General features: G+C 53.2%; 2 protein-coding genes across 4 annotated transcripts in view; one reads left to right on the forward strand and one right to left on the reverse strand.

Annotated features, from left to right (window-relative positions):
• Positions 1-183: 183 nt before the first annotated feature.
• On the reverse strand, positions 184-18,309 carry Kctd10 (potassium channel tetramerization domain containing 10). Of its 2 annotated transcripts, none has more exons than XM_021162948.2 (7): positions 18,226-18,309; positions 12,699-12,912; positions 6,509-6,678; positions 5,151-5,237; positions 4,564-4,616; positions 3,831-4,026; positions 184-2,476 (listed from the first exon to the last, which is right to left on the reverse strand). In XM_021162948.2, the coding sequence occupies exons 1-7, from the start codon at positions 18,226-18,228 to the stop codon at positions 2,252-2,254; spliced, it is 948 nt and encodes a 315-aa protein (XP_021018607.1). In that variant the 5' UTR covers positions 18,229-18,309; the 3' UTR covers positions 184-2,251. The 2 variants fall into 2 exon arrangements, with proteins under 2 accessions (XP_021018607.1, XP_021018606.1); XM_021162947.2 differs by having other exon boundaries at positions 5,151-5,240.
• Positions 18,310-18,441: 132 nt separating this feature from the next.
• Positions 18,442-27,369, forward strand: part of Ube3b (ubiquitin protein ligase E3B) — a 41,338-nt gene continuing 32,410 nt past the window's right edge. Inside the window, exons 1-6 of one of the 2 annotated variants that reach the window (XM_021161955.2) lie at positions 18,442-18,808; positions 22,159-22,246; positions 24,459-24,643; positions 24,751-24,871; positions 26,051-26,110; positions 26,393-26,497. In XM_021161955.2, coding sequence (XP_021017614.1) covers positions 24,483-24,643; positions 24,751-24,871; positions 26,051-26,110; positions 26,393-26,497 — 447 coding nt within the window. In that variant the 5' untranslated portion in view covers positions 18,442-18,808; positions 22,159-22,246; positions 24,459-24,482. The remainder of the gene's footprint in view (positions 18,809-22,158; positions 22,247-24,458; positions 24,644-24,750; positions 24,872-26,050; positions 26,111-26,392; positions 26,498-27,369) is intronic. The other variant, XM_021161956.2, reaches the window with a different exon arrangement.

Here is a 27,369-nt window from a genome sequence, read left to right on the forward strand (position 1 = left end):
TCTCGTCAAGAGGCACAGCCTCAACCCGGCTGCCCGGGACGCCAATCTAACACCAGCCCATCCCTCAGCCCTACAGAGAAGGGCAGACTCTTGAGGTAGGATGTGGCAGCCCTGCCCTTGCTGCACCTCAGCAGCCCTAATGACTGGGCCAGGCGATCTCGAAAAGACAGAAGGTGGCGTGAGTAGAAGCAGAATTTAACGTTTATTTTACACATGTCCGCAGACGCTCATACAAGAGTGAGCACTTCTAAAACTCCCAGTATGGTTTTCATAGTGCAGAGGCAGGAAGAGTGTGATGTGCGTACATGACCAGGGACTGTGGGTAGAGCCCTCTGGCCAGCACGCACTCTGGGGAGGGCTGATTACCAGCACTGAGCAGCAGGTATGGGNTCTCAGCCTCCAGAGAGGTCAAACAGCCCATCTCCCACAGCAGGCAACAGAGCTGGGCCAGACCTGCCAGGCTGTGGGCCCCACAGACACTGAACTTGGTTACCATGAGCAAAAAGCTATTCTGGTTTATTTTAATTGTGAGCCCTTACTGTGCAGTCAAAGTTCACTCTACACCAGCGACTCACTAGACAGTGATCTAGAAGTGCTAACTACTGCCCCTCACACCAGTGTTTGGAACCTGGAAGCAGAGCTTTGGAGACTGACGCTGGGTCAGGCCCTAGCTGGACTCGGTTGCCAGCGAGATCAGGCACCGTGGAATGTTCGCTAGGTCTGTTCCTATCCCTGGGAGCTGAAGTACAAAGCTACAGGCACAAGGTTTGAGGATAGAGGAAGGTAGAGAGAGCTGCCAAAAACAGTAACCGGAAGGCCAGAGGCCAAGGCAAGTCAGATTGTGCTGCTAGGTCATTCTCACATGAGCATTTACACAGTGTATACATGGCTTCTCCATTCCTACAAAAAACACCAGTACTGACATTCGCTTCCTAGAAAAGCTGAACCCACTGGGCGGGGCCGCCGTTTAAAACAAACAGTATAAAAATGTAGGAAACATGATTCATAAGCTCCCTTTCTTGGCTCTTAATACAAAAGTCTACCCCGTACATGGTTCCTCGATCCAGTCGGGACTGTTTGAGTATTTATCATAGGTTTTGTGTCAGATACAAGAGAAAGGTATACAACTGTCATGTACAAAGCGAGCTGTACAAACCGTTGCAAAATAGAAACTTTAAAACATGTCAGAGATTGCCCACTTAATACCTTTGGTCTAAAAAATAGCCAACACTTCCTTTATCAAGCAGCCAAATCCATCCCACACTCTCACAACCTTGAAACTAGTCTACTCTTCAGCCACGACGCCTCTGCGCAAAGCAGACTCGAGGTAACTGACCGTTGTCGTGAGCGCCAGCGCCCTACAGTCACACATCCCACCAGCAGTCACACACACATCCCCTGAACACAACAAGACCCAAAGGTATCTGCACACCCACTCTATTCTGCAGGGAAACTGCTGCAAACTCAGTGGTGTCCTCACCTGGTGCCAGTGTCTGCAGTCACACAGTTCCTAACCAAAGGGCAAGGCACCCCCTTGATGAGAAAAGGAAGCCATGCAAGAGAGGAGTAGACCCTTAAAGCAGCGATGGCTGCCCCTTCCTGGATGGGGTACATCAAAAGGACAGAGTCGAGAGAGCAGCCAACTGCCAGGAATGGGTCTGCTCCCAGCCTGGAGTGTGCCTGCCATGCTGAGAACCAGGGAGAGGCCAGAAGCACACTTCGTCCCCCTTCCACTGTGACCAAGGGGCTCTGTACAAAACCGCACACAGAGCAGACCCACAGGAGAGCAACGAGACTGCCTGCTCAGAGCATACAGGGGCCAGGCTGCTCAAGAACACCTTGGTGGCCGGCTGCCAACTGCGCAGTTCCTCCCAACTGTCAAACTAAGTCCTTAAGGGAGTGTCACCTAAGAAGCCCTAATATGTAGTCAACACCCATAAAAATAAATACTGCAACAAAGGTTCTCACATACACGCCAAACTCATTCATACGTTTTCCTCCAAGGCCCAGAGGCTGGGCTCCAGGCTCTCACGGGAGGTGGGACCCCAGACACAGCATGTTCAGAAGGGGTGCACATCTGGGCTAACACAGAAGCAATCTACTTTGTCAAGAAATATCAAAATAATCATCTGGCTTGTTACAAAAGTGTCTCAGACTCCAGGGGAAGTGGGAGGTGCCCCAAAGCCTGCACAGGGTCTGAGGGGGCTGGGCAGGAGCAGAGGGAGGGCAGAAGGCAGGGTGCTCGGCCTGCTCACTGGTGGAGGTGGGCTCGGTCATCTGGGCGCTTGATATGGATCCTCCTCACGCGCTCGATCCGCTCTCGCTCCCGTTCCTCGTCCTCGTCCAGGTGATGAGAACGTCCAGCTGCCCCGCCCGTGGCCTCCAGGAGGGCATTGTCAGGTCCTCGGCCATCCTGGGCCTCGTAAAGCAAGATATTCAGGGTCTCCTCATAAATTCGGGCTTCTGGGAACTCAACCTGTGCCCCACAAAATACACAGCAGGAACGTTAGCTGGCTGGCTGCACATGGCCACTACCTCACACTGCATCTCAGCAGGGCCTCAGGCTCCCCAGCTCCTAGGCTGACAATGCAATCCCAGGGAGTCCACAGATGTCCTCCACTTTCCTACATTTCGGCCTCCAGCAGACTCACGGCTGCAAGCAGAGCCTGTCCTCAGTGGCATCTTCCTCATGGCAGGGGTGGGGAGTCGGGGTCTAAGCGGGTGGGAGAATGACAGGCTGAAGAGGCTGAGGCAGCCTGAGATAAGCAAAGCCCCAGCTCTCTGGGCAACTGTGAGGTGAGCCCAGGACAGTGAAGGGAGAGAGCTTGAGAAGCTATTCTGGGTATCCGACTTCCTCCATGGGCAGGGTCTGCTCCTCAGCCTCACACAGACCAGCCATGGGGACAGCTGGTGTGAGAGGCTGAAGGCTGGGAAAGTCACATTGCCACAAGAGCTCCAATCACAAGGCTAGGTGGAACTTGTGACCCAAATCTCACAGTGGCAATTGCCAGACACACCAAAAAAAACATAGTGGAGCCATTGAGGTGGCTCAGAGGGTAGAGGCGCCAAACCGGACAACCTGAGTTTAGCCTCAGTTGCCAGCTCCAGGATCCCATGGAACCACATCTCCCAAAGCCTCAGGGGTAAGAGCATATGACTATGGCCTACACACAGGTGACTAGAACCTTGGCAAAATTAACGTCCATTTCCCTTAGGGTGAGAGAGAAATGACAGAATGTGCAGCGAGCAGAAGGGGAGAGCGGGAAAGAGGGGGCCACCTTCGCTCCAAGTCTAAGAAGGGTGGGCAAGCACGCCTAGAGAGAGAGGTGTGGTTCTGACAGTGAGCCGGGCTCCAGCTCACAACTCCAGGGAATTCGATGCACCAGCACTCACGTGCACAAACCACCTGCAGATATACACGCCTACACGTAATAATTGTAAAAAGCCATGGCGTGTGGGGCCTACGTCAGCGGAAGACAGATCCGGGTCAGCAGAAGGGAAGGGCAGGGTGGACAGCCAAGGGTAGTCAAGGGTCAGCTTCGGAAGGCAGCATAGGCCTCTGACCGGTGAGTCTCGATGAGGCCATGCTGGTGGAGCTCCTGCCACCCGGAGCAGGGTGACCCCGCACGGGTGGTCAGAAAGATCAGGATGCCAGAGGGAGAAGGCCCTGGCAGCTGGGCACACAGGCGCAAACCTGAATCCGGCCAGATTGCCCGGAGACAGCTGGGAGCACGCCCCTCTCTGCTTGCCCAGTGTCGGTAGGAAGTGCCCCCATTTCTCTGACCTGCCACACCCCCCTCTTTTGAGTTTCCCGTGAGCACGGCCCTCACCTTGGTCTGCTTCTTCTCAGTGGCGTAGACAATGGAGGTACAACAGACTTCAGCGATTTTCCGGCCCTGGCCGTAAAATGACCAACAGCAGATCTCGTCCCCGATGACGTCCTTAATGAACAGGACCCGCCCGTTGAAGCGCAGGGACAGCTTATCGAACAGTTCGATGTTTTTCAACATGTTGTCGTCAGAATTGCTGCAGAAGAGCATTGGGTAAAATGAGCAGAGGTGGCCACCCTGCTGATATCCGCCTGGTGCTCCTGCTCTCAGAGCCCTTCTGGCCCCTTCTCTATCTCTACCGAAAGTGAGCCCGAGAAAGGTACCAGAGGCTGCTGCTCCAGAATGTGTAAGTGGCAGAGTGGGGTCTCCAGGACAGCTGTGCCCCTAACGGTGGCACATCTGTTCCACCCACACCTAAGAACACTGACTGCAGAGCCTCTGGGTGCCAGGTCCTGAGAGCCAAAGGGCGCTCTATAAACATCCACTGCTTGTGGGTGGCAATGTTCAAACAGTGCAGTCCCCAGGAACTGAACCAGAGTCACAGAGACCCAAGAGACAGGGCCACCAATGTCCACACACGCCTGAACTTTCATGTTCACGGCAGCATCTGTAACAGGTAACAGACCCAGGAGCCACTCAACCGCACGACTCGAAGCTGGATTTCATGCCATGGGTGAATGCCCCCCCCCCCCGCCCCGCCCCGCTCCGTGAGTGACGGCCGCCGTGCGCGTACCTGGTGTAGGAGTACTTGTTGTTGCTCCTGTTGTAGAGCAGCTTCACGGCTGGCTGTGGGGGGGGGGGGGGGGGACGGACAGGAGGACAGGACAATGACTACTCTTGGGGGTGCAGGGCTGTGGGCACAGGCTAGCAGAGCTTACAGCAGTGTTGCTACAAGTTCCAGGGGTGGGGGCAACGTGTGAGATGGGGTTTCCCACTCAGAATGCCCTTTTCTCTCAAAACGCGGGCATTGGGTACTGCCTCCCCTGGCCCCACACCAAACACAGGCACACACAGTCACTCCTTATATCCCCGCCACAGACAAGCCCCCCAGCATACACACATTCTCATTCACATTCTCTCTCTCACTCACACACACACCAACATTCCCCAGCCCCCCACAGGTACAATGCAGACACCCTCACACTCACACAAGTACACTCAAAGGTATACACAGACACCTCCACGCTCAGAGATATCATCCACATACAGACACCTCCATACTCATATACAAAGGTACACACACCCTTCCCATTCACACACATACCCCCCCCCCACACACACTCAGTACACACACACACCCCACCCCAAGCCTCAGCACACCTTATTTGACGTCGCTATAAGCCTCTGTTCTTCCTTGGAGGATGTGATGACCGGAACCTTGCAGAAGGGCTCATAAGTATCTTTGTTCTGCTGGAACAAAAAGTGCTTTCAGCCCAGGGGGTCCACCTGGCCCAGGGCTGTCTAAGCCCGCTAGCCAGAAAGCCAGGCAATGAGCAGGGAAAAGAAGCCACTTTGCGGGGCTGGTGAGATGGCTCAGTGGGTAAGAGCACCCGACTGCTCTTCCAAAGGTCCAGAGTTCAAATCCCAGCAACCACATGGTGGCTCACAACCATCCGTAACGAGATCTGGCGCCCTCTTCTGGAGTGTCTGAAGACAGCTACAGTGTGCTTACATGTAATAAANAAANAAATCTTTAAAAAAAAAAAAAAAAGAAGCCACTTTGCACCAGTTAATTGGGAACGGTTAGATCAAGGGAGGAGTCTGGCCTTTGGGGCTGTGGTATGTTGGAGTGCCCAGTAAACACCAGGATGACACTGCTCTGTCTGCCTGGGAGGACACTCAAAACTCAGCCCTGGATGCAGCAGGTGACTGCATAAAAGCTGCTCCACCCTACTGTAGTGGCAGCAGCAGATGAAAGGAGAGAGAATGAGCCCTGAAGCCCAGACATCATCCCCACCTCCCCCCAAGCAGGAGGAAGATCTGTACTCTGCAGTGAGAGACAGAGCAGAGCATAGATGTGTTACTATTCTCAACACCTTGCAAGTCCCCCGAGCCTGCTGAGGTCCAGCATCCAGCCATGCTTACAACCCAGACAGAAAAAGTCCAGCGCCTCTCTGGTTCTTTATGAGAGTGTTGCTAGGTAGCCTGGGCTGGCCTCAAACTCGTGACCCTCCTGCCTCTGCCTTCTGAGTGCCTGAGTTCCAGGCACCACCACGCCTGGAGGACTCCTTACAAGGCAGCATCTTCCCCCATAAGGCTTCCCTTGAAAAAGTCAGTCTATCATCCAACCATGAAGGCCCCCGAAAGACAAGGGCTCCTAGTCCCGCATATGCAGCGTCTCCTTGGGCTGAAATAGAAGCCAAGAGCCACCCAATTCTGCATGGGAAACTTCTCAAATGATGCCTGAACAAACCAACACAGAGTGAAAACACCTGAGGCAGTGTTCGGGTAGCCAAGGAGAAGGACAGCCCAACAGGAGGGGAGGACAGCTTTCAGACACAAAGGACAGGCCAAGGAGGCAAGTTCTACAGTGAACCTCTCAGATCTGTAGACAGGGAGCTGAAGGACCCATTCCCACACAGAGGTGACCCAGGATCTCTAGATACATCAGGGCAGTCTGGCTTGAGACTGGCCCTCCTATCTGTGAACCTGGGGCGAGTAGGGAAGGGGGTACCTACTTGTAGGGCGGCCTGGCACTCTTCCAGCAGGCCCTGCACCAGGTAGTACTTGGCCTCGGCTAGCAGCTCCTCGATCTCCCGGCGGCTCTCGGGCAAGGGCACACTCCCGTCTCGCAGGTAGTTGAGGATTGTCCCAAAGTGCTTCCCACAGCGGTCAATGAGGATCCAGCCTGCAGTGGGCAGCAGGAAAACCAGGGCACAGGGCACTTGTCAGGGGAGGTGGGCACCATGGCTGAGCGCAAGCCCCCAGACTCCTATGCCTGTCACTGTCAGCCCAAGCAACCCCAAGGTCCCTAAGGCTTGAAAATGTGCTCTGAAGGCTCTGCACATAACTGAGAAATCCAAAGGCTGACTTCTGCTTTGGCCAATCGGCCAAACAGACTCCTCACTGCAAGGGCTTATGGACCTGTGACAGCAACAAACTGTCATCAGAGAGGGTGAGCCTGCCTCACCGGATATGGAAAACGTCCCACCTGCTGGCTAGCAGCAGGCGTGAGGGTAAGGGCCGAGAAGAGAAGCCCACCCTTCTGCTCACCAGAGTCTGGGGGCTTACTCTACCCAAGTCCACTGGTTTTCAAAACCCCCGTCCTAGTATGTGAAGGTGTTCAGAGGAGAGGGCAGGACTGGAGCTTGCTAACAAAGAAGCCCCAGGAAGAAGGAGAAAGGGATGAAGACCCGTGGTCTCTCCCGAGAGCAGGGGGAGCTCTCAGAAGCAGTCAGGGTAGGGGTTGGGGGAGGCTGGTGATGGAGTATTCAATTCTCAGCACCCACATGGCATTCACAGTCATCTGCAGCTTCTGTCTCTCTGCACTGATATCCTCTCCTGACCTCTGTGGGCACTGGGCACTCTAGTGGTATGCAGACACACATGTAAGCAAAACAGCATACACAGAAATATAACACAAATCTCAAAAAAATATTAGAAAGCAGAAAGATAGGATGCCAGACCACATAGTGAGCCCAGGCACAGGGACTTGCACACGCCTCCCGATTTAGCATGGCATGGAGGTATACACAGGATTGGGAGCCCACTGCCTTCTCCTATGCTCTCTGTACCCAGTAGGAAAGTCACAGCACTGTGCCTCCTGCCTGGGGCAGGAGGAAGAGTGGCCAGCCCGTGATATTGGCTGTACTGAGCGGCCCGGGAAGGTAAATCCTCCCACAGTGACCTCCAGCTGCCACCGGAGCCTCTTTCTGGGTCTGAAAAAACAAGAAACACACCTACTAGTGTACACAGTCCACGGCACACAGCCTAAGTGTGTGCAGCTGGTGGTCCAGGCCTGTGGCCAGCTCGTGAACACACCCCTTCTCCCAAGTGTAGCCTCTACCGATGCAGCCAAAAGTGGCCAAGAAGGCAAGTGGGTCCAGGGCTTCCTGGGTTTTGTCATTCTAAGCAAAACCACAAATTCAATTTCTCCCCCTCAATCTCATTTTAAAAGGATGGTAAACTAACTTAAAAAGCAAAGAGTTCTCAACCCATCAAAAGGTAAATACAGCATGTATATGTGTATAGGTTGGATTCAGCCTACACGCATCGGGCCTAAAGCCCCCAAGTTCCCTAGACCGAATGCTGACACAGTACGGATCGATGGTTTTGCCCTCTGGACTGCTCATGTAGGGGAGGCTCATTCTCTGCATTTCCAAGACAGAGTACCCAAGATGCTTGCTGTCACTTAGGGGTAGGGGTACGGGATTCAGCCACTGAGAATAAAGATTCCCAAGCTTCGAGAGAAACAGCCATCAATGACGCACTCAGCTGCCTGGAAGGAGCCTGCCTATGTCCTGTCTTCCACGTACCACCAGCTCAAGCTGCTGGGGAAAGGCCAAGATCCCCCAAATCCATTACTCAAGTGACAGCCCAGAGTTTCCGTAAACGAACAGGCGGCCTGGGACACTGGGCTCCAACTCAAGAATGTCAGGAAATGCTTGTGGGGAAGGCGCACTTTGAACAAATAAGGGCAGAGGCGCCGGCCAGCGCACACTCCATGAGGTTTCAATTAGCTTAGCATTCAGACTTGAAATATTTTGGTTGCTTTCAAAGCAGGCATTTATCCCTCACACTCAGCTCAACCACCAGCATGGAGAACCACAGACTGCCATCAAGTGGCCTCTTGCTGCCTTGGAGCACACAGCACTGAGGAGAGCTTCCAGGGCCTCGGGGACAGCAGGACTGGCAGGGTAGCCCAGAGGCTCTGACTCCAGGACGTCTCAGCACCTAGCACAATGGTGACAAGCAAGAGCCACTGTCTGAACCCCAGCTCTGCCACCTGCCTGCTCCATGTTCAATGTTCCCCTAAGCTCTGTCCCAAGGTCTCCTCTGCAGACAGGATGCACAGTACAGGCATACAGGTGTGGCCAGAGGCTGGCCAGAAAGCACAGCACTGGCCTATAGGCAGCACTCACAGTTAACTACAGGCATGTGGCAGTGAGCACATCACATCATGGATGCCAGAGGCAGCAGCAAGACTGTCGGGATGCTGCAAACACCAGACCCCAGGAGTGAGTCGCTGTGGCTTTCAGGGTACTGAGGCTGCTGGGGCAGGGGGCAGGGGGCAGGGATAGGGGATCGATGGAGCAGGAGACTACTGGCTGACTTCATATAAGCACACTGGTGTTTCCTCTCTGGGGAAGCCTGGGCGCTCACCCTCCTTCCTCTTCTTCCCCAGGAAGCCTCTCTTCACAACTCCAATGCATGCCAGCCTTCACTGTCACTCAGAGATACCTGTTACAACCCAAATTCCTGAGCCTAAGGCCTCAGTGCAGATCTGTGAGATGGAGCCTGTCCAGTGTACTGTAAGGCAGATTCCCAACACCCAGGCTGCGACAACCAAAAACACCTTTGGACATTGCTAAATATCCCTTAGGTCACAGACAGCAGCCACAATGCTTATCTGAGAATCGCAGACACATCAAGAACCCGTGGATGGGGCTGAAGTGCAGGCAGAGTCCTGTCTAGCAAGTGACAGTTCCCAGGCTCTATCCCAGCCCTAGGAGGGAGGGGAGGAGGGAGACAGGGAAGAGGAAAAGCAGAGGAGGGAAGGAAAAAGGAAGGAGGCAGAGACCTAACAAGAAAAGCCATGCATGAACGTAGAGGTACTAAAGAAAGCGGAGGTCAGTCAGTCTGGGGGAAGTTCCATGCAAACAGAGCCCACGAGGAAGCAGGACCTAGAGCACACACATCTACAGAGCAGTGAGGAGTAGGAGAGGAAAAGAAGAGGTTACAAACCAGATGCAGCCAGGCGGCCGAAAGACGAAACCCAAACCAGTAAGACAGACAGATGGACAGCATGCCAGAAATTAGGAACTGCAAAATGAACCCTAACCCGGATCACATAGCTCCTTGGCAATAGTTAAATGGTCAACAGAGCCCAATGCGGGCAGAAGGCTAGACCACTGTGAGGTTTACCCACTGACTCAGCACCATGGAGAAAGCTCTGGCAATACCCAGCACAGTGGAAGACACGGACAGCCGAGGGAGTGGTGGGAGCCGAGGGAGCTTAGTGCTCCCGACCTGGAGTTGGGAGGCAGGAAAGGGAAGTCCCGACCCTTGTCCCGTTTCCCCAGGGGGATGTCTGGGGACTGGACACATCTGCGGGGCCATCAAACCGACATGCTCCTTTAGCTGCAGTTTGTGTGCAAAAGGAATTACTCAACCTCAGGGAAACGCCTGAGCCGGGAATAAGCATAGCGCTAAGTGAACAGGAGCCGAAGATAACACCAAACACTGTTTGAAGCCACAGGAACTGAACGATGGTAACACCACGGCAGTGATAAGCATAACACCCACAAACCCGCAGCTCCCCATCCTGCCTGTACGCCGGATCCACCTGGGGAGCAGACTGCGCCACTGCCCAGCCAGGAAGCTTTGCAGTCCTCGGGTGAGCGGACTGAGCCGCACCCAGTACCCCAGTCAGACTAATGGTGGCCATGAGGGGCCACCCTGCGTAAGTCTCCTGACTTTCCTGAGAGGATTGCACGTAATAAAATGAGCGAGTGCTTCAGCGTAGTTCCTACACTCCCGGATTCTGAAGGCATTAGTCAGAGATCTGCAGCCTCAGGAGTTGGGGCTGGGAGGGAGCAGTGTCCAAGCTCCACAGGAACAAAGCACAGCAGGCTAGCCTAAACACAAGTGGGGGAGGGGAGGACAGGGCCTCAGGGGGGCCCTGAACTCTTGGTCCTCCTGCCTCCACCTTCTGAATGCCGGAATTACAGGCATGTGCCACCTTGCCTGGATTTCGATGTGGTGGTGGGGAGATGCTGGGCAAGCACTCGGAGCCAAGGTCCCTGCGCCAGAATTTCATTCTTACTGTGAGAGGTGCTGCACAAACCCTCCGGGCCACTCGGGGGTGGGGGGTGGGGGGGGTGAGGCCTCAGAGAGTGCTATGGTGGCCAGAACTGAACTTTTCAGAGAAGTCAGGGAAAGTCTGCTCACAGCCTCAGCCTCGAGGGCGCAATTCCAAACCACAAGCACATCTACTCCTGAAGGGTAAGATGGGACCCCCGTCCTCCCGTTCTCAAGCCTCAGAGGCGGGCATCCATCCTCTACCTTCAGTAATACCCGGTGGCTCCGCTCTCCAAGCACCAGCACTGACCATGTGGCTTTCCGGCACACTCACAACTTGCAAGCAGCGCGAGACGAGCTTCAGAGAAAGCCACTCGTCCACATCCCAGCTCCAGTGTCTGGCAGGTGAGGTAGAACTGGCGCCATGCCCGACACAGGAAAAGGCTCCAAGACTGTCAGCTGAGCACTTGCCGTGGCAGAGGCAGGACTCATGCCCAGAGGTGCCACCCTCCCACACTCAGGCTCCTCACTGGGGAACTGTGTGTCCACAGTGTGGCCCTCAAGCAAGGGGACACTCACAGCAGCCCACACTCGGGGCCTCTCCTCAAGCCACACTCTCTCAGCCATGCTCCATCAACATGGCACATACACTCCCAGGACTCTGTCCTACTGTGGGTGAAACCTCCTTCTCTTCCCATGGGAAGCCCTACTGTGGGTCCATCTCTCCACCGGCAGTGTCTTTATGTGTGCTGTGTGAGGACATGCATGTGGGTGCTCACTCACAGAAGCCAGCCGGCATCAGGCCGGGGCTGAGCTGCTGCCCGCCATCCTCTGTGAGCGCTGAGTCCTGTGTCCAGCCCCCACCTTTCTGTTTACAGCAAATGTCAGCTCAGCTGTCAGCGATGGAGTCCCTACATCAGGGTGCCCCTTTAAGGTGCAGACAGTCTATTCCTATCTGTACCTAAGCATGGAGGTCAGGTTATGCAGTGTGTCCTCCAAGGGCAACAGGATGGCTCTGCCTGGCATGGGTGACGGCTGAGGTCAGAACACCAGCCTGACAGCCAGGCCTCTGTGGGGTTGCTGAAGGGCTCTGGCACCAAAGCAGTGGCCAACCCATCAAGGGATCTGGCTTTGGGTGATGGGGCCACCCACTCAGAGAGTAAGAAGCAGAGATCTTAGGGACAGTAGCTGCACCTCTTTCTAGCCCTGAAGCTATGGAAGAAACATCTAACATCTTCCACAGGCAAAGGGCTAAGGCGGGGACTAAAGGAAACAATAACCAAGAACTGTCCTTAGTAGTGCATCTTCAACAGGAGTGTGCTGCTGGCCCAGCAGCTGCCCCACTGAGTGAGGAAGGCAGTGACCCACAGCCGGTTTACAATGCGGCCTTAGGCCACCCATGAAGGCTTACCCCAGGAAGCTCACCCAGCCTGCCCACCCTCTCAGAGCTGCTCCTCCAGAACCTTGCCGGACCAAATGGCACAATGACCCTGGGTTCTCAGATAACCTTGGTTTCCTGGGGCTGCCGGCTGCCATTGTCTTCATTTCCACAAACACCCTACAGCGCGGGTGTGGTGCAGCCAAGGGCGCCTCCCGCTCATAAAACACTACTGTCCAGTGCCAGCCCAGCAGCACCTAACTGCAAGAGAATGAACACAGGAAGGTACCTGGCCCCGGTTTACGGAAGCAAGTGGAGAAAAATCTTGCTCAGAGTCACCCAGCAGACCTGCCAGGTCAAGACCAAGGGTCCTTATCTACTGCTACTCACAGTCTGGTCTCAGCTCCAGTGCCACTTCCTCAGGAAGCCCTCCCTGACCACACCCTCCAGACTGAGTTTTATATCCCCAAGACTCTCAGGGCTTCAGTGTGTCTGAGTGCCTCATTAGCACCCTGAGGCCGGGGACTCACCTTCGCTGTCCGTGAGCACTTCCATGCGTCCACTGAACATGGCCTTCAGCATGGTGTCCTGCTTGGTGAGCGTCTGCATGGTGGTGTAGTAGAGAGCACCCCCCACATTCAGCTTCACGTACTTGGAGCTGGGGCTAGCGCCCTTGAAGGAAGTGGTGCGGGTGGCAGCCGCTGGCACCGCTGAGCTCACCACGCTGTCTCCTGACATCTCTTCCTGCCGGAGAGAAGACAGGGTCAGCACGCCTGCCTGCCCTGCTCCTTTAACTCCAGGCTGAACAACAACATCCCGATGCTGTTTGAAACACTGGACTCCCAACACAGATAACTCAAGAGCTCAAAGGAAAAAAACCTCTTGGATTTCTGGTTTCTCTGTAGATCAGGAGGACAGCTGGTGGCTGCTGGAGGGTGGCCCCCAGGAGAGGAACGCGTCCCTCTCAGCTCACCCTAATCTGCACCGCGTCTCATGTGCCAACCTTGCCAATGACTCCACAGGCGTAAGTCTGTCTCTAAGTCCGTGTTATGTGATGTCCGTCATTGCCATCAACAGTCCCTGGACCGCGTGCTAAGACAGCCATGGCCATGCTGGGACGCTCTACCTTCCTGTAGAGCTACACACAGAGCAGCCGATAGGACCTTCTTTCAAATGAATTCCAGATTAACTCGCTTCTGTGAGCTAGGACCCTACTCCTGCTCCTACTGTTTCCCATGGGGAAAGAGTCCCTGAGTGCAGGCAACGGCCGGATGAGGAAGCAGGTTCAGAAAAAGGGGCAACGTCCTGCCCCAGCATCCCCAGACTACAAGATCCTACAGCGGTCCAGGCAGCACGCCAGACCTGAGGTACTGAGACCAGGGGTAGGTAGCACCTGGTCCTTAATTACTTCAGGATGAATCCATCAGATTCTAGAGCCTGAGATGTCCAGAGGTGGGCTGGATCTGCCCCGTGAATACAGGGCAAGAACAAGAACGGGGGCAGGGGGGAGGGAGAGAGAGAAGCAGCCCCCACAGACACCATGGCTGCCGGCACTGCAAGGCCTCAGACACCATCACAGAGCTTCACCAACACATGAGGCTGCTCTGGGGCCTCGCCGCCGCAGGACAAAAACAAGACCATCCACCAACACACCACAACACAGAGAACACGATCATTATCCACAGTACAAAAATACACTCCAGTCTCCTGGCAGATTTGTGTGTTCCTTCTGCGGATCTGCGGATTGCGGGTCTTGGTGTCCCGCCTTCAGGGTGAGAGTTGCCACACAGAAGCATGGAATCGGCTGCCTGCTGACAGTATCTCCCACAGAGAGGCGCCGCTTCTCTGAACACCCCTGCTCCTCTTCCTGAGGTACCTTCCACTCTCTGTGTGACCTGGAGGTAACTCAGCTGCAGTGGGCGCAGGTGTGCTCCTGCTACCTTTCAGCTAGAGGGTGCAGGCAGCACAAAACTTATCAAGCCACCTGAGAAATGACGGCTTCCCTATTTTTATCAGTAAATGATTATATTACCACATCATAAATGGCAAAGCATATGTCTTTTTAACAGGTAGGAGACAAAACAGAAGCAACTCATTACAGCAGACAGTGAGCAGGCAGCATGAATAGGGCTCAAGGGTTTCCAGTTCTTCTGTCCCCTTTACCCCCAACCCTGAGGGTGGTGGGACATCACCGTGGGAGAACCTGCATTACAGCCCTGCAAAGTGGAGCAGAAAGAATGGTCCCTGCAAGGAAGGGTTTCCTCAAACAAGTGTAAGTGTGTGTGTGTGTGTGTGTGTGTGTGTGTGTGTGTGGTTTCTAAAGTTCACCTGGAGTTCTCCTGGAATCTACGGCATGGTGGCAAAGAGGAAAGCAGGACATCAAACACACACACACACACACACACACACACACACACTCACACACACACACTCGCTCTCTCTCTCATTCACTCAGCTTTCAAAACAGTCCCCAGAAATACTATATTAGCAGTCATGATCAAACACATCCTCCAGAGATACTGTCCACAGGTGGCAGGATATTCTAGGAAGAAAGCATTTCCCAAAACTTTGATGACCTGGGGGGGGGGGGTGGCAAAAGAAAAGCTTCACAGATGTGTTGGGGGGGGGTGGTAAAAGGACATCCACCCCAAACTGTAAATACTTTTCCATGTTCTTTTTAGATAAAAACTTGTAAAGTACACGAATGCACACACACACACACACGCACACACACAAGATATCTGGACATACACATATGTGCATATGTATTATCTACAGTACAGTCTAGCATCTTCAAGGTACCTGATACAATACAGAACATAGATACAGCTGTGTACTTTTGTGTGGATACCTAGCATATAATAAATCATCCTTAATGTGTACAGATGGCTGGGTTTTAATGAACTTGTGCATCTGTTCAGCCTCACTCTAAGGAGGGCAGAGAGCTCTGACGCACTCTAGATATATATATATGCCCATACCCCTGACCACTAATCTCTACCACTCTGGGACAGCATCCACAGTGTGGAGGCAGCGTTGGTTATCTCTATTCTATGGCCCACAGAGGGTCAGCGAAAAGCAAGCAAAGCATGTGACCAAGGCCTGCCCGGCCCTGGGTTGTTTGTGATGCTTGGCAATATTTAGAGCTATGACATGGAAGTTAAGATAGGACAGTTCAGTCTCACTGAAAGAAAAAAAAGTGAAAGATAAGCAGTGTGTAGTTCAGGTGTTTCCAGACCCATGTTCAAGGCCCCAACTCGGCCACATACACTGGTGCAGGGACACGGTGGGCAAGATCCGCGAATGTATCCCAGCTATCAGACACTGGCTCTCCCTCCCTCCCTGCTGCAAGAGCCGCCGGGTGGACACAAAGCATCCAGCACAGCCCCAGGACGGCCAAAAACTCAGCAGGAAACACTGCTGTTGTGATTATCTGAGTCTCAAGTCGTCTCCTCTTTGGAGACTGTCTCCAGCTATGAATAACTGAAGGCACGGAGGATCAGGACAGAGCCTGTGACACCAGATGAAGCAATGGAGACTTTCCTGAGTCCCACACCCCAAGTCAACTGGGCAACCTGGTGCCTGGCACTAGGATAGACCCCTTGGAGGGCAGGTTCTGGCTCCACTCACACTCTGGGCTGTGATGGTGACCTGGGGTCACAGAGCAGTTATCTGCCACTGCTGGCTTCTCTGCAGACACCATGGACTGCCTTCCCCACAGTGACACTGTCCTCCTGCAGGCTGACTTCATGAGTGACCGGGGGTGCGGGAGAGCAAACTTGGTAGCAGTGAAAGGGGTGAGACACAGACTCAGTGACAAGTTTGTTCTGGTGGGACAGGTGAATCTAAGTTTCTTTCCACATTGTTGCCCACTAAATAAGTGGTGGCTCCACCTGGCCATACACTGGAAACCCAGAGGAGCTTTTAAAAGACAATAATGTCTGTGTCCCACACACACACACATTCTTCTGTTATCAGCCTTCTGGGTGTGGCCCAAGGAACTTTTTTTTTTTTTTTTTTTTAATTTCCCCAGCTGGTTCTAATGTGCAGTCAACATGACAAGCCTCTGTTCTAAATGGTTCTGTACCCCTTCAGTCGGCTATAATTAGCTCTGTGGTCTTGAAGAAGCTCTCTAACAAACCTCTTACTCTGTTGGCCCAGTGATTTCCTGACCCGCATACAAAAACAAACCAAAACATCATAAATAAAAGTCTCACTTCACAGCGATTGAAAAAAAAAAAACAAAAAAAAAAAACCCCACAACAAAATCGGCCAAAAGAGAGAATTGCTGACTGTCTTGTGGGAAAGCCAGACAAATAAGACAGGGAAAAACAAACAAAACCTAGAAAATACCAACTCCCTGCAGACTATCGCCTGTCAGCTGAGGGAAACAAGCCGATGGTGGAGCCAACCTGGACTGCAGTTTCAGGCCGCCACCTTCTGTGCAAGGTTCACAAGAGCTACTGAACCTAAGTCTCAGTTCCCTCCTTTGTAAAACAGACCGTTAAAGCCAGAACCTTCCAAACACTGTACCCCATCCCCCCCCCCCCCCCCCCCCCACCGCCCCAAGAACACAGACAAAGCCCGGCCCACCTTCTCCTCCTCCTCCCTCAGGCTCCCTTCCACTCCTGAACTCCTCAAGACTAGGTGTTCTCAACTGGAGATATTAGAGTCACCAGAGCTTCCAAGACACTGCTGTCTGCCTGGGCGGAGACCCCAGGCCAGCAAGGAGTGCTGCTGCCTGCAATCTGGGATTAAAAGGCTCTTTCAGGTGATTCGGATACTAAGAAGGATTAGACAGTCTGTTTATCTAGTAGCCTAGGGATCTGAAGGGTGGGTTGCTTAAGGGGTATTATGCAAGGAGGCTAAACTAACCTGAGGTCTCAGCTACAGGGCTACTGCACGAAGCAAATGGGGTTAAAGGAGGCCAAAAACTAAAGCCCCACACTTGTTTCTAGGATAGTTACCTCCCAGTTCTCCTGCTTTTGAGCACACTTCTCCAAACAGTCTCAATGAGGATGTTGTCAATCCTGCTTACTAGGGAAGCTAGGTATTAGAATCTGGTTTCAAATACCCTCCATTTCACAGCCCAAATCATTAGTGACACAGAGACTATAAAAATACATCCGTGAGCCCAGACTGTCCTGTTGTTAACAAGTTCCCAGGTTAGCCCCGGGGACCAGTTGGTGGTCTACGGGTGCTGCTGGCCGCCTTCTACCAATGTGTGTCTCTTGTTTTACACCAAATAGAGCTTGACCAAAGCCAAACACTGGCCGAGTCATCTGTCTTCAGTTTGGGACTGATCTTGTGAGTGAGTGGCAGACAAAGAAGACCTGGGTACAAAGAAGACCTGGGTTGATAGTCCACCCACCCCCCATCCCCACCCAAGGACAAAGAACCATTCAAGGGACAGAGCCTACAGAATCTCAAGTAAACCGAAACCATCCCATAAAGCAGACAGCAACAGCTGACATCCCGGGACTCCCTAGAGGGCCTCAAGGGAAGTGATTAGGTAGGTATCCAGGTGCCACTTGAGGCCAGACTCTGTGGTCAGGGTACCCCGACCTCACACATGCCTCCCTAGAATTACTGTTACCAGTCATCTCGCTCCAGACTTGTGGGTTCAGAGGACGCCCCCTCCCTCTCTTGCCTGGAACCCCACCTTACTCAAGGCACAGCCTCCCAGAGGCCAGACTTTGCTCGATTCCAAGGGTACACGCTCGCCCTCTCCACACGCCCTCGAACCCCCGTTCGTTCCCCACCGCGAGCGTCGGTCTGGATGCCGCCGCTGCCGTCTCTTTGTCCCGACGATCTCCCACGTCCCATCGCCCATCAGCACTCCAGGCTCGCCGCCCAGCGCCACCTCCGCCCGCAGGACCAGCCGCCCCTTCGCAGATCCCCACCACCACCACCCCGATCACGGCTCCTTTCATTCGAAGCCCTTCCCCCGCCCCGGACCTCGCCCGCACGCACTACTCAGCGCCCCACCGCTCCCGCTCAGCCTCGTCGCCACCCTTGCCGGCCCCGAAGCTCCCTGACCGCGGCCACCGCCCTCACCATGAAAAGTCGGAGGACGCCGGAGTCTCCAAATCCGGACTGAGAGGCAGGAAACACCCAGCTCGCCTCAATGCAGGGGGCGGAGGCGGGGCCGGGCGGGCACTTCCGGCGTCCGTCCACACCCCACTTCCGCCCCGCAGAGGGACACTTCTTAAAACGTCCCCCTCCCCCCCCACCGTAAGCCCTAGATGGGATGAACTCTTTTTATCAACCGTTCCCGCCTCCCCTTGGCCGAGTCAGGCTTTTAGTCCTACTTCTGGATGTTTGTTTCTCCTTTCCGGCTGCTAAAGAAGATGACAAGAAGAAAGGAGTTGTTGTTTTTGTTTTTTTTTCATTCCCCTCAACACCTCCTCCATGGGCAAAGAAGCAGTGCGGAACTGTTGTTTCCCGGAACTGAATAATTGCTTGCTTCCCAAGAGGTGTTCGGAACACAACACCCGGGGCAAGATGGCGGCCGGGCTTCGGCCGCTGCCCCGGGGCTGGCGGACCTCGGGGGGATCGGGCTAAGGCGGCGGTCGCTGCGGCCCGGACCCGGAGTGCCGGGGCCTCGAACGGATAAAGATCTCCGGACTGCGGGTAGAGAGTGAGGACAGGATGGGCGCTTCTCTGGGCGGCGGGGCCAGGGACGGAGGGAGGCTGTCTGGGGGCCGAGTCTTGGCTTGAGTGAAGTCGGAGGAGGGACTGGCTTGCGGGCTTCGGGGATCTCCGTGTCCCCCTTCCATTGATTTCCGTGCCGAGGCGACTGGCCTTGCCAGCCAACTGATTGTGGACAAGACGGACTTGTTCTCGTGGTTGTTGATATCCGTGCCAGTGAGAGGCGTCGGGCCTCCGGATCACCCCCAAGTGGAATTCGAGCCCGGTGCTGTCGCTCGCTGTGTGACCTTGGGTGAATCCAGTCCCATCTCTGACCCTCAGTTTTCTCCTCTGTAAATGGAGAAATTAGATTGTTTTAGGGAGGTTATTTTAGAATACGTTTTAGTGTGGTTCCTGACGGCTCTTGATCAAAAGCTGGAAAAACTGGATCGTATTTTGACTTAAGCCTAGCTAGCCACAGAACGCCTGGCGTTCTCAACTTCTCTTTGTGGTGCCTTTCTGTGTGTGTGAATCCTGAACCTTGCCTTTTTGACTTGCCGATAAGTAATTCCTTTGCGAACTCAAAGTCAGGGACTATGCGTGAGGACACTGGCGAGTTATGTGCCCTCTACATTTTGTTTCCCCATCTGGATAGGCTGTAGCTGTCTAAGAGCAATAGTTTAGCTTATTAATGGTTTCTTTAAGAGCTGTTGTCTCGTCTTAGGCTTTTAAAATTGGGGTGTTGTAGCCTCACAGGATAGGCTTCCAAAGGGAGGCCTAGTTAAATAGATCTACAATGTCTACTATGTGGTCTACACTTAGATGGTGGCCCTTAGGCCTGGAAACCTAGTGACTTCTACCATAAAAGAAAGTCACTCAGCAACTTGTGTTTATTTTTACTTCACACTCTGGACTCCTGTGCAACTTGTTGTGCTTCTTGAAGTTTGTTTCAACCAAATAGGTTGGTTTTAAGCAAGTTGCCTGGGGACGTAGAAGTAACGCAAAGTCTTGTCTGTTAGCATTGAAAGCTTGGCTCTGCAGCTTACTAAGTGTATAACCCAGACCAAGGGAGGCGAGATTTGATCGTCTCATCGTGTTGCTGCCCTTATTGGATGAGACACTTAGGCGAACCACGTCCCTCCTTACCGACTGATTGCTTTCTGATTTCTCTACCTAGAGCACTCTTACTTCCCTAAACCAGGTTCTCAGCTTTGTAAGGACAGTGCAGTAAGGCTTCCTTAGGTGTGATGAGCTTTTCCGAGTGCCAGTTATCAATATTTTCCCATTTATTCCTCATCTCAATACTATAGTGACTAGATTAGGGTTAAGAATGGCAAGTGTTCCATGCAATCCTTAACAACCCTAAAATTGAATCTTGTTATTATCCCAGGAACCTGGGACCCAGAGTGCTCATGGGACAATGCTGTGAGGTAGAGTCGGGGTGAACAAGATCTGAGGCTCCTTCTCTCTGACTTGAAGGCCTCTCTGATTACAGTCTTTGTGGTGTTTCTCTGTGGCCCTCAGGGGAAGAACTTGATGCCCAAGGGTGCATCTGATTTGATTCATGAGCTGTGCAAGTGGAAAAGCGACAGAAGAGAATGAAGAAACTCACAAAGCTTAGCAACTGTGCAGTGCAAGCAGAAGCCAGTGTGTACGCTCTTAGATGGGGATAGTTTCGAGAAAGGGATCAAATCCCGAGAGGTCCTGGGGAGAAGTGAGAGCTCTGAGGGAGTCACGGGTGCTGGGTCCCATTTGCATGCAGTCATTGTGTTTCCACTGGGAGGAGAGGCCCTCTCCTGCTCCCGGGTCCTGCCTACCACGGAAGATATCTCTCTCTCTCTCTCTTTTTAAAGATTTATTTTTAAATTTTAAGTATATGTGTGGTTCTCATGCATGCATGCATGCATACGTGTATGTATGTATGTATGTATGTATGTGCATTCACCATGTCCATGCCTGGTACCCATGACCGGAAGAGGGTATTGGATCCACTAGAACTGTGGGTGCTAGAAGCCAAACCCTGATTCTCTGCAAGAAAAGTCAGCGCTCATAGCCACTGAGCCATCTCTGAAGCCGAGAGAGGGGATATCTTGAGGAGCAGACTTAAGGTTGTAGTCATGCATTGAGCCCTGCGTGCACCTCTCAGGAACTTGACCGTTGACAGTTTATAAACAACAGGACCAGGACTTGATGGCCCAAGTGCTGGGCCAGGCACATCTTAGTTCATTTGGAGAGAGGGAAACGGCTTACTGGGACTGTGCAGGTGAGGAGATTTTTAAAAGTGGTAATAATAAAATAAATAGTCTGGAAGAGAGCTCAGTGATTAAGAGCACTTGCTGCTCTCGGAGGACTTGGGTTCCATTCCCAGCAGCAAGTCACAGGGCTCAAGACAACCTGTACCTCCAGCTCCAGGAGCATCTGATGCCCTCTTCTGGCCCTCCCGGGAACTGCTCTCACTGACTAACACAATAAAAATAAGTTCAAACAGAAAAAAAAAAAAAAAACTTTTTGTGTCTATAAAGGTAACACATCCCCTGGGCTTTTGCACTGTTCTGTTAGCAGCTCCGTAGAACCATGGTACACAGGTGTCCGTTCTCATGACATGCATCAAGGCTGATTGTCAAACATGGAAGACTGAGGCTGCCTCCCAGCAGTGTTGACAGAGCCGGGGCTGGTGCCAGCTCTGTGTGACCCAGGCCCTTGCACCTCTTTCTGTGCTACCTGCCACACCTTGCGCTTTCTGTGAAGTGGGGGTGGGAGGGGCGCCCTGCCACCACCACCATCCTACTTGTCACAATGGCCACTTGGATTTGCTTTCTGCTCTTCACTTTTACCTGGGAGCTCGGCCTTAACCAGGCCAGACCTGGTTCCCTGCAGAATGGTTTCCATGTGTGCACACACACTTTGCCTTGTCACTGAGAAGTGGGAGCCGGTTGTCTCACCGGCAGCCATTGTTCTCTAAAGCGTTCACTTCTAAGGCATGAAGCCCTGAAACGATGTGGAGGGTGATTATCTTTTACATTGCGTCGCCTTTGGGGTTACTTTGAGGTTAGAATGTAGTTAGGGGAGACTGAGAGGGTTTTAAAAAATAATTTACTTTTATTCTATGTAGATGGGTGTTTTGCCTGTCTGTGTGAATGTCTGTGTGAGGGCATTGGATTCTCTGGAACTCACGTTACAGAAGCTGTGAGCAGCTGTGCGGATGCTGGGACTCGAACCCATGTCCTCTGTGGGATCTTATCTGCTGAATCATCTCTCTAGCCCTGAGACAGTTTTAAAAACCTACAGTCTATTACTTACATTCAACAAAGTTGCAATGCCATGCTTACAAAAAAGGAACTAATTCTGAATCTTTCTTAGGCCAGAAAAACCAACTCCTCTGAAGCCAGAGGCTGCAGGAGGTCACTGATGGTCACCTAGCATCTCCGCTGCACAGGCAGGTCCTCAGGTGAGCTCTGCAGGCCCTGAAGAAGGAGGGAACAGTTAGGAACAGGGCTGCCCCCTCTCATTCCAGCTTCCTTCCTCTCCCTGTGGTTAGCAGCCTGTGGTGATGATGTAGTTCAGGAGTTGCTGGTGGGAGTGGCTGGTAATGGAGCTTCGTGGTAGAGTGTCTGACCAGCATGCACAGAACAACCATTTTCTTGAGGATGGAGCAGTATGCCAGCAAATTCCATTTGATTTGGGGGGTGGAGAGGTACTGCAGAGGTTCCTGAGTGTGCTCATGACAGAAATCTAGGCCTGCCTGTTATTCTACGTGTGTTTCAAAGTGGCTGCTGCTTCGAGTGACCTAACCTGGTGAAGTTGCTTTTCCAAACTCAGGGTTTCAGCAGGATTTCGTGTTAATGATTCAGTCAGCTGGGCAGGTGGTGCTGTGTTTTGGGGTAGCTAAAGAAATCACCCATTTAGGAGCTCAGTGGGTCAATGCCATGTGCATCTGGCTGTCAGTCAGAGCCACCCGATTTCGGTGAAAGCAGTTTGTAGCAATTCTATACTGTTCCGTGTTCATCTCTGACCCCCAGTGCACCCATCAGCAAGGAGGTGCAGTTCTCCTGCTCGGCCTACCAGAGGAAAGCTATGTGCAGTGTCCCCTGCCCAGATTAAAGGGGCTGCTATGGCTGCTGGAAACACGACTAGTGGGAAAGCTCTTGCCATGCACGAAGGAGGCCCCGAGTTCAGGTTCCCAGAATCCTCCAGTGCTGGGCAGGTGTGGCACCATCTGTAAGCTCGCTGGGCACTTCAGAGCAGAAGTGGGGTCCCTGAGGCTATTTCAGCGTAGCACTGGATTCAACTGAGACACCCTTCCTTAGTAAATCCGGTGCAGGGCAGTAGAGGAAGACAGCGTCACCCTCAGTCGTCCATGTGTGTGTATGTGCTCACATGTGCACACTCATGGAAACACAACACATACACAAGTGAAAAACAAAACCCATGGCTTTTCGGGTGCAGAGGTTTGAGTTTGATCCCTGGCACCTACTTGGTGGAAAGAGACTACTGACACGTATGTTTTCCTCCATCCTTCACACGCGTCCTATGTGTGCATGTACGTGCACACACACACACATAAAATAAATGTAGTTTTAAATGCTTTTTAAAAACGTTTCGTGCCAGGCATGGTGGCGCGCGCCTTTAATCCCAGCACTTGGGAGGCAGAGGCAGGCGGATTTCTGAGTTCGAGGCCAGCCTGGTCTACAGAGTGAGTTCCAGGACAGCCAGGGTAGAACCTGAACCTGGGGCTTCTGCACGGGCAGCAGTGCTCCTCACCCATGACATGGCTCTCTGGCCCCAGCACGTGTAAAGAAGACCCCAGGGTGCCGAGATGGCTCAGGTAGAGAGCTGTGGCCTGATTCTGAGCTCCAAAACCCATGTCAAGAAAACGGACTCTTCAAACAGTTTTCTGACCCCTACACATGTACCATGACACAGTTGCCAACACCAACACACCACACACACACACACACACACTGATGTTTGTAAGTTGAGATCAGAAGCGGCCTGCTGCCCAGCCTGACAGTCTGAATCTCATTCCCAGGCCACGGGTGTGACAGGCACCATACAAACACACTTGTTCATTCACAATTGCCCAAAGAAAATGTAATAAAATATTTTAAGATAATTTTAAAAGCGAAAAGCCCTTTTTTTTTTTTTCACGTGTGACTGGACACAGCACAGGCAGCAGTAAACACCTGTGAGCGGGTGACCCAAGTGGTGTTAACACCGTCACGTCTGTCTATTCCTTCACCTTCTTACCTGCTGAGTGGGGAACGTGGCAGAGAGGAGAGGCACCTCTGGGAACCTCTGACACCTGCTGTTAATTGGCGCTCTCTGGACGGGATGACTCGAGCTTTGGGCTCTCCTTAAACTTACAGGGAGCCCACCCCGGCTCTATGCCCAGTACCGATCTCATCCTTTAAGAACATGTGATTATTTAGAACAGCCTTGGTGTCCCTGGTCTCCATGGGTGGTGTGAAAGGAGCTTGTAGGAAGTTGAGGGTGTCAGGAGAGCCATGAGCTCTGGGGGGAATGGAGGCTGCTGAGCGCCTCTGCTGCTGCCAGGTACACCCCAGCTCCTGCTGTGTGTGTTCCACACTGTGACCCACACCAGCCCCTGCTGAGTGTGTTCCACACGGTGACCCACACCAGCTCCTCTCTTGTCCTCACAGGCTTCGTCGTGTCAGTTTGCAAACATGTTCACTGTATCTCAGACCTCCAGAGCATGGTTCATCGACAGAGCCCGGCAGGCACGAGAAGAGAGGCTGGTGCAGAAGGAGCGGGAGCGCTCAGCTGTGACAATCCAGGCCTTAGTCCGCAGTTTCCTCTGCCGGAGGCGACTGCACAGAGATATCAGGTGAGAGCAGCCCCTCTTCCCGTGCAGGAGAAGCCCTCCAGATGCTCAGCGAGCCTCACTAAGGATGTCTTCACCCCCCCCCCGCCCCCCTCTTTTTTTCTCTCTAGGAAAGAGATTGATGAGTATTTTAGTGCTGATGAGTCTGGGTCCAGCAAAAGAAGTGCACTTTGTATTTTTAAGATTGCTAGGAGACTGCTGTTCATATGCAAAACTACCGAGGATAGCGAGGTGAGCCCTGACAGCCACAGGCAGGCTTCTCTCCCTGTGCCGGGACCCTTTAGTTTAAGACACACACACCCCCACGCCTCCCCCTGCATGAGTTCACAGCTGCCCGCCGTCTTTGGAGAGGTTGAGCCCCCCCTGCTTCTGGAGGTCTCTGCACGTTAACTGTTACAGACAGGAATTATCCGCAGATGTGTATGAGCATCAACAGCTGAAGGACACCAGAGACAGCACAGCAGCAAACAGGAATCGGTGGTCTGCAAGTGGTGGGCTGCAGGGCCAAGGCCCCGCCCGAGAGAGCAGTGGGTCTGTTCCCTGTTCTGCCCAGGCTCCAGTTTCCTGGAAAGGCACTGGGGTTTGAGTTGCACTCGATACTCGGCTTAAGATGAAGTGCTGGTCTCTGACTTGTGCATCAGTCCTTACACCACTTTGCCCTTGTGCCACTCGATTGAGGGCAGTTACAGCAGGTGCCTGTGATCACGCTCAGGATACCACTGGGGGGCCTGAAGGGGAAACCTGACAGGCAAGGTCTCCTTAGCCCGGCTGAGGAGGACAAATGGTCACAAAGACGAGGCCCTTCGGGCTCCAGGAGGTGACCCCGTTACGGGGAGGACACTGTGGCACCCTGCCCTTTTCAGGGACAGGTGCAGAGCAGTTCTTCCAGTTTCTACTTTTTCTTGATTTGCATATAAGGGTTAAAATGAAGGGCTTTGGCTGGTAGCTTCAAGGCCCAGACTGATGCTTGCACTCACGGAACTGCCTGCCAGGTGTTGGGCCCAGGTTAGAAAGGCACTGTGAGTCTGCGACAGCCTTGGCTAGGAACAGTGGGAGTCAGGAGGCTGAGACGGCCGGGAGTGCCGCAGGTTAGAGGCCAGCCTAAGCTGCAGAGTGGAGCCGAGGGAGGCTCCGTTCTGGGTTTCTATGTGAAGTGCACCGAGTTAAACACAGCTGTGGGCCCAGGAGCTGTGTAAGTCTCCACCTTGAAGCCTGTCATGTCCATGTCTCTAAGCAGGAATTAAATATGATCCTGGGTGTATGATATGGATCACCTGACACGTACCCTGCATGCTTCGTGTCTGTGTGTGTGTGTGTGTGTGTGTATACACCCACCAAGCATGTACTCGCCTTCCTCTCTCACGTTTGATCACTTTGGAGATCTGACAGCCATCTTTTCTGCCTCCACAGAGACTGGAGAAGTTGTGTCGCAGCATCCTGAACAGCATGGATGCTGAGAATGAGCCAAAGGTGAGTGCAGAGGTAGGAGCTGTAGAGCCTCCTGCGGGCTCTGCAGGGCGAGCTCTGCGGAGCTCACAGAGGTGCAGCCGAGTGTTGGGTAGATGGACAACGCCTCGTCTTCCTCTACAGAGCTGTGCTTTGCTCTTGCCTCTGATTAGAGGCCCGGGAGCCCTAGGTTTACTGTTTCGGTCCCTGCTGCTTCCCCTCCTCATCCGTGCAGTCGCACTGCCTCAGTCGCATGTTCGTGATGCAGCCAGGCTGCCCACACAGCCGTGCTTCTTGCTGCTGTAGGTGTGGTACGTGTCCCTGGCTCTCTCCAAGGACCTCACGCTGCTGTGGATTAAGCAGATCAAGAGCATCCTATGGTACTGCTGTGAGCTTCTAGGGCAGCTCAAGGTAAGCCCACCCCAACTCAGTCCAGCAGGTCTACCCTCACCTGGTGCCTCAGTTGCCTCGTTCACTGTTGGTGCCTTCGGGGGTCTAATAGCCGGGAGAGAACTGATGGGCCACTGTTTGGGAGAGAGGTGGGTAGATGCTGCAGGTCCTGTGGTCTGTCTTAGGAGGACACATTAATGTCAGCTGCATTGGCCACAGTCTCCATAACAAGAAACTTTCAGGGCCAGGGAGGTTGCTGAGTGGGTAAGAGTGTTTGTAGTGCAAGTCAGAGGACCCGAATCTGAACCTCCTGCACATCAACTTTGGGCATGCCACGAGTGCCTATAAGCCCAGTGGTGGGCGGCAGAGTCAAGTGAATCTCAGCAACCTAGGGGAGATGCGGATCTCAAGGGTCAGTGAGAGACCCTGTCTCAAAAACTACGAGAGAGCAATAGGGAAAGACACTGAAAGTCCTGACCTGCCTGCACCCACGTCACGTAACATCACACATACACTTCAAAGGATTGTAAAACATTTTGGGGAAAAAAAAAAAAAGAGAGAGAAAACCTAAGAACAGTTAGGCACAGAAGCAGGTGTATAAGATTGTGGGAGCTGGAAGCAAGCTCTGTGCTCTGGCTGGTCGGCTGCCAGGCCTCCACGTGCTCTCTCTTGTGCACCTGGGGTTTGCAGCATCTCTGGGGATGTACAGTGGATCCCAGGTAGATGTATGGTAGGGTCTCAGCCTAGAAAGCCATCGGGTGTTTACTTGGCTTACTCTTGCAAACCAGGGAAACCGTGCCCCTTGAAGCAGCAGCAGCAGCAGAACCCAGGCTGAGCTATGTACGTGTCAGGCGCTGCACTTGGGTCCACTGCATTTAAGCTGTTATTCATTC

This window comes from Mus caroli, chromosome 5 (assembly GCF_900094665.2).
Source record: "Mus caroli chromosome 5, CAROLI_EIJ_v1.1, whole genome shotgun sequence".
NCBI classification, from domain to species: Eukaryota; Metazoa; Chordata; class Mammalia; order Rodentia; family Muridae; genus Mus; species Mus caroli.

Bases quoted from the DNA above. Each gene is read 5' to 3' on its own strand.
- Kctd10 (XM_021162947.2), bottom strand. The intron at 6,679-12,698 runs GTGAGTCCCCGG...TGCCCACTGCAG, and splicing joins AGTGCTCACGGACAGCGAAG to GCTGGATCCTCATTGACCGC. The intron at 4,617-5,150 runs GTGTGCTGAGGC...CCCCCCCCACAG, and splicing joins TTATAGCGACGTCAAATAAG to CCAGCCGTGAAGCTGCTCTA.